Raw genomic sequence first — 12,576 nt, 5'->3', positions numbered from 1 at the left:
GCTTTGATTGCATAGCTCAAGTCTTTTCGGATTTGTTTTTTTTTTATGATTGTGTATTTAAAACGTTTTTTAAAATTTTCCTTAGAGGAAAAAAGCAACACTCATACAAAACGCTTGGGAAAGTGTGTAAAAGAGAGGAAGACCCAAGTACAACATGGATTGCATTTTAACATGGTATATAATCTCGGTCTGTTTACTAACAATGACCTACCGCTCAGGGTTGTCTTGAGGATGACAGCATAATTCACGAGGCTTACTCTAAATGTACATATTATTTATAACTAATGCTCAGATTATATGTTAAAGATAAGTAAACACAAAACTGGGTAAGAGAGGGTTCATATACAATACATAGAAGCCTGTTGGTTTTCCCCACTGTAATGTGAAAACCTGGAGGGGAGGGGCGGGGTGTGTATACACACATATATAAATAAATACACACACACGTACGTATATATAGGGACAATTAGCCCTGCCTGAAGGCGTATCAGTCTCCCTTATAAGCAAAAAACCGAGGCTTGTTTACTTCCGAGTAAATATGTTTAGGATCGAGCCGTCACCCACTGGTCTTCAGCTCCGCATTGCCTCCAGGAAAGTGGATTTGTCACTATAACGAGGGCAGTAATGTGAGCAACAACCCGTGCTCTCTATCTATCGCTCAAGTTACACATCAAACCTCATTCAGTTTAGACCTTAACATGTTCCAGGATCCAGATCGGTTGCTTGTCTGGATTGCTCGTGACCCAGAACTTTTTTTTTTTAACAACCCCTTTCTTCCACCCCCAAATTCATCACGTGAAATGAACGGACAGGGCCACGATCTCTAGCCAAAAGGCAACTCCGGAGGTAAACCCTGCCCTGAGAATCTTTGCGCAGAAGCCGCACTGAGTGAGTCTAATGGGGTTCACAAGCACGTGCGCCTAGAACCTCAATCCCCTTTGCTTTCTACGGAGGCGTATTTGAGCCACCCCCGCTGCAACCCGTGGACGTTTCACGATGGAAAACAGTGGGAATTCCCAGCTGAACTTCTAGCCCATTTATAAGGATCCTTGTTGAACAGGGAAGTTCTTTATGGAAAGTATTATTGTCTTCCCTCTGATTTTTGAAGGTGATCATTCCGCAACAAAAGGCTAAGGAGTGGACGCTTCTATAAACTGCCTCAAACACTTCCCTATCAGCGCAGTCTTATACAACTCTACACCGAAGAAACTCAATGGGTGTTCAAGGGGCTTCCAGATAAATGCATATAGGATTGTAGATAATGTCTTTCCTTCTAATGTCTTTTCTTATTTTGGGGGAGAGAAGAAAATTAATCAGCAGACAATGGATTTATTGAGGGAGGGCATCTTGCTCCACGGGCAGCCTTTGCCAATATTCAAATACGTTTTAAGTCATAGATGAAGCTGCGTTTTGAAGTGTGTCCTCTGGTTTCCTCGCCTCCGTCCCTCTCCCTGCACAAGTATTTATACGGTTTTTCCTCCAGGGCGGATTAAACTTTTGACAGGACGGATAAGTGGTGATTTCGCCTCCTTTGATGCCGGGTTTGCTGTGTAAACAGAAGGAAAATCTCAGGCTGATAATGGCCATGCCTCCGCAGCAACTTGCGAAAGCGTACAGAACAATCCTCCGGCTCCAATTGCGCCGCAGGGGAGGGGGAAGAAACGCCCGCCCCCCTCCGCGCGCGCACTTTGAAAGGATCCACGGAAGAAATAATCTCTGGACAGGGGGTGAGGACCCAGTGCTGGGTTAGTTGTATTTGTTGGCGGATGTAAACCAAAATACTGGGGATTAAACCAGTTTTAATCCCTTGCCCCCATTGGGCTTTAGTTTAACGGAGTTAGATCAGGCTGCCTGGAAGGTCGAAGTCCACGCCTGTTGGCTGCAGCGACTCCGCTTCCGGACAACTGGTTATCTGTTTGGGATCGGGCGCAACGTTCTCTTCTGCGGAGATGGCAGTTCTTAGCCAGTTTCTAGGTAGCAAAAGGGAGGGTGCGAGAGAAATAAAATTATACGTTGTACTCTTACCGGGTTTTTGGATTAAACGCACAATTCATGGGTCAAGGATATGGGGCCATCATAGGCCGCCGCTTGGACCACTTTTCCGAAAAGGTTGTGACCTTTTACGGTCCTATTATGCAGGTTTCCTCTGGAATAAGTCCCAGTAGAGTCAAAGGTACTTACTCCCAAGTAGCAGCCTTCACAACAACAACAACAACAACAACAACAACAACAAAAACAACAACCGAACCATCAAAGGAGGAGCTAGTGAGGGTATGGTAGGCGATATAGTAGTTTTTGCCAATATATTGTGGGTGAAGTGGAGGACTCAGACTTCATACAGTGTACTGAGGCCAGAAAACCCCCTGACACCCTTGTGTTCACGTGTAGGTTACATGAGAGGGAACCAGCGGTTTCAGAGCTGCAATCTGGGAAAACATCAATGAAATCCGAGGAGATTTAGGCAGGCACGACGCCCAAGCCAGCCAACTATTTTTATGTCTTCTTGATTTCGAAGAGAGGCAGTGAATCCCCCAGCTGAAGCCAAAGAGATCTAAAACAGTTCAGTGTTGGCTGGATCGTGTCCATTCTCCTTTCAGTTATATCTGTATAAGTATCAAGATTAGATTTTGGCTAGCCTGCACTGAGTACTATGGAAGAAACCTACTGAACGCAGCACTTTAATTTTGCTCAATTAATTTTGCTACGAGGCAAGCCCTCCCCTCGAGGCTTACAATCTCCAAGGTGCAAAAGTGTAGGTTCCTTTGAGGTGTCACCTTCAACCTCCTTTCCACTGCCAAAGAGGCGCGTTTATGGTTCTTTCCCAGATCCTTGCTAACTTTTCCCCGCCCTACTCTTTTTTTTGGGGGGGGGGCCAGGGTAGAATCCCACCCTGGAGAGCGGGAGAAAAATTAATACATTGTCTCTACCTTGCTGGCTGTTACAGTCCGACGATCTAAACGCATCTAACCTCGTATAATGCGGGTCGCGTTTTTCCCGGTTCACTCTAACTGCATCCACAAACTGCAGCAGGTCTCCCCGAGGCGCTGGGACTGGGATGAAGTCGAATAGTTTTTGCATGGGCGTGGCTAGACTGAGAAATTCCCGGGACCCTCCGTCTACGATGGTCCGCGCGAATCCCCGGGAGATTGGGGATTCAATCTACACAGCCCAAGGGTGTTTTCTGCCTCGGACCCCCATCCTAAGACTAGCTTGGAAATGATGTCCTGTTGAATTGATCTTGGCGCCGATCCAGGTGAAGTTATTGACGGCTCGGTTTCCATGGAGCACACTGCATCCAGGGCTGCAATACGCATTTACCTCCGAGTAAATCCCCTTGGGTTCAGTGGGACTTCCTTCGGGATACATAGGCATAGGACTGAATCTGGCTTCAGCAAGAATAGGGAGCAAGACTAGGACCAGTATGTCCCAAAGTCCAATATTAGCCCAGACTCGGGGTCCCCCACGTAACTGGGGGAAGCCGCAGCGCCTAGCACTATTATTGGCTCTAGATGTATGTTAAACAGTAGCTGCGCGATTCACACGGACTAGCGCCTCAGTCACATTTATTTGCTTGGGGCAGATTTGCGCTTAGCTTAGCCCACATACTTCAGGGCTGTGGGGTTTTGTTGTATTTTTGTAAATGCAACCGTGAGGTCCACCAATCAGAACAGGGTGCAAAATAGTGACTCAGTTAACAAGTAAGTAAAGATGTGCCTCTAAAGAACAGGAGGAGCTAAAGAGTGTGTGATCAGTACCAGAATCAAGCTCCTAAGTCATATGACACTAAATATGTCAGTAAGTCCACTCCTGCTCCCCCCATAAACGCCCTTCCCCTAGCAAACTAATTTTGCTGCTCTTGGGATTTGGAAGCCCTTGCTAATCTAAATCATCCAGAGATTACCAGTAGATCCCAAACTACCTTTTGCTCATCCTGACGAGAAGCAAGATAAGAGGGTCATAACGTTCTAAGAATGCAGAGAAAACTTTTCCCTACTTGTCCCATGTACTCAAATGCAACTGGTTGGCCGTCAGTTGCAGACTAATGAGATTGCAGCACACCAGAAACTCGTCCGTGTGTAGGCTGCGATCCTATGCCCACTGATTTGGCAGTAAGCCTCGCTGAGCTCAAAGGGTCGCTAGATGTGTCGATAGCCGTTGGTTTAGACGGTGTATGGGGGGGGGGAGTGTCTATCGCGAGGTTTTCGCAAACGGAATGATATCTCAGTGGAACCTCCACTAACAGTAGCAGTATATTTTGCTGGGAATCAGCAAGGAAAGGTTGCCAGTTTCATGTTCTAACAAGCAGAAACTCGAAAAGTGGAATATCGGGTGAGTTTCATGCATTCTTGAATCAAAGTTCCATTGTGTGCAATAGGAATTTGTAATCCAAGCAATTGGTTGGTGATTCACGAAGTACATCCCACTGAGGACCCTACTGCATCCCAGTAAAGGGTTGAAGTCCCCGCTATTATTATTATTATTATTATTATTATTATTATTATTATTATTATTTTTAGCAGATACCCAAAATAGAACACTACAGGGGTCCGAGCCGACTTGCACCCACAACCATCATCATCGTCATTATTATTATTCCCCGCCCATCTTGCTGGGTTTCCCCAGCCACTCTTGTCAGCCTTCCTCCGTTGAAGTTCCTAACGACTCTCACCTGTTGCAGCGCCCCCTGAACAGCCTACCCTTCAGCGGGGTAAACCTGTTCGCGCTTTTGCTGTCCAAGGGGAGAAATCGGGCAGACCCGGACGCTTCTTTTCCGATTAAACGGCGTCCTCTCGCTCTCCTCCAAGGGTTTAGAGCCACTTAATATAACTTTTTTTATAGGACGGACCAAGTGCAGAGGGAAAATGTGATGCCACAGGGATTCGCACATGGGACTGGATCTAATCGGAGATCTAATCCGTTCCCTTTCCTGCTGGCTGATTTTAAAGGCTTGCCAGTGGGCGTTGGTGGGACTGAGACTCACAAGGGATTTGGGCCGGAGACCTTTGAAACCAGCAATCCTAATGGAGAATTGGTCAGGGGAGAAATCGGTGAGCTGGATTCATTCAGAGCATAGGTTGGTTCTGAGCCCTCCTGGCGTTCAAAGCACCGTGGTGAAGATGACGCTGGTGTTTGGTGGCCATAGGTGGCTGTTTCGTTTAAAATCTCTGGCTGGGCCCGGATTTCTACTTCCCAGCCCGGCCTGCAACCTCCGCAGGGATAGAAATCTCGTAATTGCTAATCGGATGAACTCTTTGCCCTTCGGAAAAATAAAGGACGCTCCCTTAAAATAAAATCTAAAAATCGCTTAGCTACCTGAACCGCAGTTTAGGGCACGTGCAAAACTTCCCTCCTTTCGGGGAAGGGATAGTTTCCCAGGAAGAAAGAATCCCCATGAGAAAAACTTGTGTAAAAACTAGGGCCCCGATCCGCAACCCAACGCAGCTGATGTAGTTCTGGTGACTTAAAGGGTCTCTTATCCCCTGCTTAAATTGGGGTTGTTTTGAGCAGCAATGGTACAGTTAGGGCGCTGTGGACTCTGATTCGTGGTCCCGTGAGGAGGGGAGGGCGCGAGTTCCCTTTTTAGACAGGTAAGGTGTTTTGCTTCAAAATGTGAGAAGCCGGACCTGTTGCCCTTGGGAAGCTCTCCTGCTCCTTCTGCTGCTTTTGGTGGGGCCTGGATTTCCGTCCCAAGGTCCTGCGCCCTGAAGGCATCACTGGTGAACAGGATCCAAAGAGGGTCTACGACCCCGATCAAGCTAGAGGGCACTTTAGTCTCCCTGACTCGGAGGAGGCAGATCCATAAATCTGTTAAGCAGAAGCAGCAAGCTTTACGCCTGCTAGGTTGCGTTGCTTTCGAGAAGAGTGTTCAGGATCAAAGCTCGCCTTCAGTCAAATCCTAGATACATGGCTAGCTCTCTCTCTAATGCCTTTCTTTCTTTCTTTCTTTCTTTCTTTCTTTCTTTCTTTCTTTCTTTCTTCCTCCCTCCCTCCCTCCCTCCCTCCCTCCCTCCCTCCCTCCCTCCCTCTCTGATGTCTCACTCTTGCTGAAACTCAGAAAACGGGACCATGCAACTGTTTCCCCTAATTCTGAAATTGACCAAAGTCTCTCTGTCTACCCAGAGAGAATCACCTCGCGGCTATGCAGGTTCTTTCCCGTCCTTCTTCCCAGGTATTTAGGGAGAGGGCAGAATCTACAGACGCCACTGACCCTAAACTTTTTACGGAGCTACTCTAGAGTAAAACTTATTTCCTAGCCAAAGCGGGCGCCCATCTGGTCGGAGATCCGGCTCAGCGCATCGAGACCAGAGCTGAAAAGGAGAAAGGAGCGTGACTCTGTTTTTATTACCGTATTTCCCTTTCCACCTACAAAGTTTCATCTTGATACAAGCACAGTTCCGCGCAGATCTCTCGTCCGATACTTGCACACAATGGCGTCACAGGAAATGCGGCTCCCCCTCTCTTTTTTTTAACTCTCGGGAAAAGAAGGCTTTGAAAACTCCTAGACCTTGTCTTAAGATTTGTTATTTATTTATTTTGTGGGAGGAAGTTTAACATTTTGTGGAAAGTCTCTGAAAGTTGGTAAAACGAAAACTACAGCTTGCGGTGATCTGCTCTGGCTCTGCTGCTCGCTCTCCGTAATTAGGTGAAAAATATCCTTTCATACATATAAGCAGACCCAGCTCCTTCTGGAACAATAGTGGAAGCCCCCTTGTTCACTATGGAAAAGTGAAGTCAGACGCGTTTGAAAAGACCCCGAACACTTAAAATATTAAAGGCATAAAAGATGCTGCTTTTAGTTGTCTTATACCCCATTCCACCATTCTATTATCACTCCAACAGCTGCATTGTTTCGGTAAACAGAGTCCGTGCAGAATTTAACAACCCGATCCGCAATTTGAATTAAAACCATGAACGGCGACGATTTAACAGAATCGTGCCTCTCGCTGTAGCAAGTGGAACCCGCAATTCTGCCGCGTACGCAGCACTGCTTTTACTGCCTCCCGCGCCCCAGGCTTAGTTTTCCAAAAAGTCTTAACTGTCTTGCTAACGGATACCGAACACATTTTAAAACAATCCCCGCTTTATTTGAACGTGAGAGACCCGGTGTATATCATCTCTGCTGCTGCTCTGACCCTCAACTCGTCCTACAGCCCCGGCTATTTTGCGCCGAAGCCGATCGAGTTCCAATCTGGACTCGACGGGCGCTTCTGCGCAAGTGGGTCGTCTTGGCAAAGGGCCGTTGAAAGGATGCCGCGCAGACAGAGCCGCGCGGCCCGCCAACAGAGCCAGCGGACGGGGAATCCTCGCCAGTCCTGTTTCGAAGCAGGGGAAAAGAAGGGGGGGTCTGGAGAGCAATTGCCCTCCGTTGGAAGCGGGGGGGGGGCGGGTTGCTTGTCCCAGCAGACAGCCTCTCTCTAGCGAAGTCTTTATTTTCCCCGAGCAACAGGAGACCTAGAGCATCCAAATCTGCAACTGAACCCCTGTGGCAGCTGCTTTTTCGGCACACAACTCCTCGTCTCTCCTTATTTCGGTCGTTGCCCCCGCCCTCCCCCCCAGCTCAAAATCAGGTTGCCCAGCAGCGCCGGCTCCACGCTCCGGATCTCTGAGGCCCGCGGGAGTTAGTTGCCGGTCTCCATCTCTCTCGTTCTCCTTTTTCTTCGCCCACCCACCAATATACAGCCAATTTCACTCCCCTGGCTTTTCTCCACACTGCAGCAAAGCCAAACAATAGGAGGAGAGTGGGGATGAGGGGAGAAAGGCGACGAGAGGGGAAAGAGGAATCCCAGCAGCTCCTCTGCCTCCCTGCTGTTTTGATCCCCTCCAGGAGGAGATCAGGACGGCTCCCCGGAGGTGGCAAGTCAAGAAACTCCGCTCCAGAGAGCTGCTGTTTGCTATAAATCCATCATCCGCGGAGACAGGTTGCAAGCTCTGGAAGGGAGCTGGTCGAAATGCATTCCTGCGCCAGTGCGCAGGCGCGGGCAGGCAGCACCCTGCCTTTTTTTTTTTTTTTTTTTTGACCAGGTGAGCTCCTCAGGCAGGTAAAAGAAGGCTTTGCCTAAAGAGATCGCAGGAGAGGCAGGCGGGCAGATCACTCCTTCCATGACCGGCAGGGACCTTGTGATAGGCAGCCCGGAGCCAGAATGTCACTCCTTGCGAAAATGGGAGACTGGCAGGTAACGCGATTTCTCTTCTCTTCTCTCCACCCCCGCCCGCCTTTGCTTTTCTTCCTCGTTTTGTCTGGAGATAAGGATAGGGAAAACTAGGAGGCTCGGATCCAGACCCAACAGACGAAGAGCGACTTGGGGTTCCTCTCTCGGGGCATTTTGGGGAGGGCAAGCCACCTAATAAGGACAATTCACAGCGCGTAAAATTATTTGCGTAAAGGAGAGCTTTGATGGCTGCTCAACAGGTGGGGGAAGAGAGCCCACGGAGCAGCAAACGGCGCCACGGGCTTCCTCGTCCACGACAATCGCCCCCCACCGACATTTCGAAAGAAACTTGCCGCTGTTGATCGCAACAGTGATCGCTGTTGATGTCAAACCACCACTGATCTGGCAAACCGGTGGTGGAGTTCTCCCGTAAACTGGTTCTCTTTATGTTGGGCGCCGAAAACTAGTTTGTGTGAAAGGTTTTAAAAATGGTTTTAATAGACCCAGCCTAAGTTTTGCAGGAGTTCTAACTCTTTAAAGTGCTCCAATTCTGAGCACTTTCAAAGGCGAACGCTGCTCCGCGCTAGACTAGGCCTCGCAGGCTTTTACTGGGTGAAAGGTACGGGCCTTCTTTTCCAAAGGGGATCAGGGTTGGGAAACTCTCCCTCTCCGCGTCGAACTTCCATGCTCAACCTGTGGCCGAACTTGCGCCGCTTCCTTGTGGCTCGCGCCTTTTTTTTTCTGATTTCAGGCCCCGCAAGCAGGGAAAAGTGAACTCGGTGCGCCATTGAAACCGGTGGCTTTTGCTCTTCGGGTAAACGATCCCGAGGAAGTTAAAATTCAGCTCTTACCTTCGGTTCCTTTTATTCCGAATGGTTTTTCAGTACCCCAATTATCCCTTGGGAACGACCGTAAACAGGGAACTTCACTGGAAAGGTTTACCAGAAGCTAAACTCTCTCCAACTGAAAATCTCCAGGGACTTAAGAGTGCTTAACTTTGGCTGAGTCATGGAGAGCAATCCTAAATCTTAAAGGCATTTGCTGGGGGGGGGGGCACACACCTGACATTTGTTTGAATGGAGCATAACTTACCTATAAGAAACCTGATCCTAAGCACACTTCCGTGGAAAATGTGTCCAAATGAGGCTGGCTTAAAGTTAAGGTCTTTTGTTTTGTTTTCCTATTTTGTCCCTCTTTAACAGAATGGCATTGGCTTAAGTACAGCTATGCAGATATTGATCGGGTCGCAAATAGTGTATGTATAGTACTCTGAGCCTAACCCCCTCGGACGGATTCCTCCCTCCCCCCCACCGCGAGACGGGTAGCCATCCAAGTAGATCTTATTCCGGACTAGTCCCAGTTTCATCTTAATCATGCTTTCCCCATAGCGCTGTACAAACACTACAAACAGTATGGGGATTGTCACAAAAGGTGTGGGCTTTGCAGCACCCCTCCCCCACTAATTCTAAGGAAGTAAGCGCCACTGATTTCTGCTCAAGGGGACAGAAGACCCCAAGCGATTGATTAGGACCCCGCGTTTTCCTTACATTCCCAGGGCCGGCCATTCTTTCCACTTACTCCCAAGTAGTCGCCTCGCTTTTGACCTGTGGCTCTGAAGTCAACTGGGACTCATCCAGCCGCTATCAGGCGGGCAACAGAAGGAAGGCGCTGCGAGGGAGAGGGAGGGGAAGGCGACGCGGCGCCTTGAGGCCCTTCGCCCGCTAATCTTTATAGATACGCGCGTGAGAGTGCGCGCGCGAGTGTGTGTGTTTAGGTTGGTTTTCTGCAGCCACCTGGTGAACTACTACCACTAGCTTCGGTTCCTGCGAGGGCTTGAAGCTCTGTCCGGGAATGCAATTCCCCGAGTCTTGCAAAAGCTGCACGCCTCTAGCTCTCGGTTGGGTTTCGCAACCGCCGAAGTCCTCGGCGGGAGGGAGCACCCAAAGCTTTGCGAAGTTCCCACACGGCTGTGCAGCCAAGGAGACCGGTTGGACGGATTCCCTCTCTCTCCGGCAGCGGAAGAGAGAAGAGGAGCGGAGAAAGAGAGAGAGAGAGATCCACCCCCTTCTCGTGCGTCCGTGCAACCCGCAGTAGTATTGAGTTGTGGGGTGTGTGTGTTGGGGGGGAATCTTCCACTCCCGTTAGAGCCTGGGAGCCCAGTGGCGCAATCGCCGCTGGAAGGCGCAGGGCCGCGCGCGCGCGCACATTGATGTGCCACCGAGCGCCCTGGCGTCAAGGCAATGGGCGTTTTAGACGGACCCTGGACTCCTACGTATCGGAGGGGTGAGAGGAGGGAGACCGCGCCTTCGTCGGAGTGGCCTCTCTCTCGCCACCTCCCCACAGCTCCCTTGGAAGTGGACCATCAACGGACAGTGCACCGACTTTTTTATTCCTAGGAAGAGCCCAGAGGTGGCGAGGGAGCCAGCCAGGCGCGGTGGTCCTGCAGAATCCGAAAAAGGGGGCTCACCGTTTTGTGGCCGTCCAGAATCTCTGGGGAAACTCGCCGTTTCTTGGATCGTCCAGAATCTCTGGCGCCGTGGCGTTGACTTGTAGATTTTTTTCTCTCTCTCTCAAAAAAAGAAAATCCCTTACCATCCCGATCTACAAGCTGCTTAAGCCGGAACAAACCTGAGTCGATGCCAAATTCTAAATTATCCAGTGGACCTTAATCCAATTTCATCCGGTTTAACTGGCTTGGGTTCTCCTTTTGGGGGAACTTCAGAGTCTCCCAGACAGGCGAATTGCAGTGCCTTTCCCGTGCAAAGGATGCCTCTGCCTCCTTGGACCTGTAGATCTCGCTGTGGTTCAACAATAGGAGCGCATCGCGGAAGGTTGGTTCTATTCAGGAGGCTGGTCTCGAATTGCAGCTCTAGGTGGCCTCTTTATCCAGACACGTACAGACCCCAATGAGAATGTACGCATGCCGGTATCTGAATCCGCCAAATGCGACGATTCGCTTGTAAAAGGGCCGGCAGCACACCTGCCTTGACACCTGGTGTCTTTTGATCCTGACCTGCAAAGATGGGAGAGTAGGAAAGATGTTGCTTCTTTGTCTCAGGAAGCACGGTTTCTAGTAAGGAGGACCCCAACCTGGGCGATCCGAAATGAATCCGGATTAAAAATAAAAAACAGTGTCAGCCACGGCAAAAAAACCCCAACCCAGTCCGAAGGGATCTATTATGAAACAGTGTGTTTGAGCCATACAAAGCAAATATAAGAAAGGAGTCGGGTGTGCACTAGGGGAGCTGGAGAGGAAGGGGGCGCAGCCGTTCCCATGAGAGCGCAAGGTTGCAGTCCTCACTATATTTAGGGGCAGGTTCACATATGCACCTACCTGTCTGTCCCTGGTGTCAGTGCTGATTAAAACAGCAATTCCGGGACCCTGGTCGAACCAGCCAGGATGCTCTGCTCGGCAACCTGCTTTTTAAACATGAATGCTGCGGGGACAGAGTGCTGTTGAGAGAAAAACACTCTGCACATGCTTATGAGGCACTTTCCTTTCTAGTATGACTTCACATGCTCCAGCATCCGCCCTCGGGTTCCGAAAAGAGAGAGCAGGCAGAAGCCTTCGCATAAAAGAGGGTGAGGGTAACGGGAACTGAAGCTGGATCTGGCAGCTCCCAGTTTAAGCTCAGGTGGCATTGACTCCGGTGGTACCACTGATTCTCCCTCGCATCCTCTATCCGACCCTAAACACTGCTGCAGTCTTCCGGAAGTAAATCCTATTGCCTGTCTGTACTCGTCTGAATGCGGTCTGCTTAGGATCACAGCGCAATATAGCCTGCGGGATAAGCGTTTATGCCTTTCTTCATGTGGCTGAGAGAAGGGTTTGCATGGGGTTCAAACAGGTAGAGTAGGAGACCACTCCCCACCCCATCCCCCAACTTCCTACACTGTCCACTGTCTCTGCCCTCTGATCGGTTCCTAATACTGTACTTCAGTGGCGCCCTCACAGGGCAAGATTGGGGGTGGCAGAAGAATTCAGGACTCCACTCAGCAGAACGAGTTGATGGGCACCCAAATGCGTCAGGGCATCTTGAGGTAACGATATATCCCCCCCCAGCAAGTCCATTAACTCCGAAGTCTACAATTCCCCGAACTGCACCGCCGCCTTTCTTAGCCACAGCTCTCCTCGATTTCTGCCGAACTTATTCCGAAATAATTGCGCTCAGGATCCCACGCTTGGACAATACTGGCGCAGTCTAGGATTATTTGGACGAATGTATCTTTCAGCCTAAGCGTCGCTTGTCCTTAGACGCAAAGAAAACCACACAAAACCATAAGAGACTCTCGGTTGTCCCCACGGCGGGGCGGGGAGGGGGAGAGATGTTAAAAACCCCAGGAAGTGGGGGTTGTTGTTTTCGTCCCCTAAAAGGAGCTGCTGGTTCAAATCTGGTCCTTACGATGTAGGGGCGAGAATAGGCCT

At 49.8% G+C, this 12,576-nt stretch overlaps 1 protein-coding gene and 2 long non-coding RNA genes across 3 annotated transcripts in view; 1 reads left to right on the top strand and 2 right to left on the bottom strand.

The window, feature by feature from the left end:
- Positions 1-12,576, bottom strand: part of LOC310767306 — a 131,627-nt gene that overhangs the window by 62,229 nt on the left and 56,822 nt on the right. The gene's annotated exons all lie outside the window — the stretch shown is intronic.
- LOC310767233 lies at positions 1,310-12,142 on the bottom strand. The gene is made up of 2 exons (XR_014550779.1): positions 10,618-12,142; positions 1,310-1,970 (listed from the first exon to the last, which is right to left on the bottom strand). It is a non-coding gene; the product is annotated as an uncharacterized lncRNA (long non-coding RNA).
- Positions 8,020-12,576, top strand: part of TFAP2A (transcription factor AP-2 alpha) — a 29,305-nt gene continuing 24,748 nt past the window's right edge. Inside the window, exon 1 of the mRNA XM_083623945.1 lies at positions 8,020-8,174. Within this exon, the coding sequence (XP_083480071.1) occupies positions 8,142-8,174 (33 nt within the window). The 5' untranslated portion in view covers positions 8,020-8,141. The remainder of the gene's footprint in view (positions 8,175-12,576) is intronic.

Source organism: Podarcis filfolensis (genome assembly GCF_964270895.1).
Source record: "Podarcis filfolensis genome assembly, chromosome: 7".
Lineage (NCBI taxonomy): Eukaryota > Metazoa > Chordata > Lepidosauria > Squamata > Lacertidae > Podarcis > Podarcis filfolensis.
The sequence above is the reverse complement of the archived record's forward strand: the minus strand, read 5'-3'. Positions and strand labels throughout refer to the sequence as shown.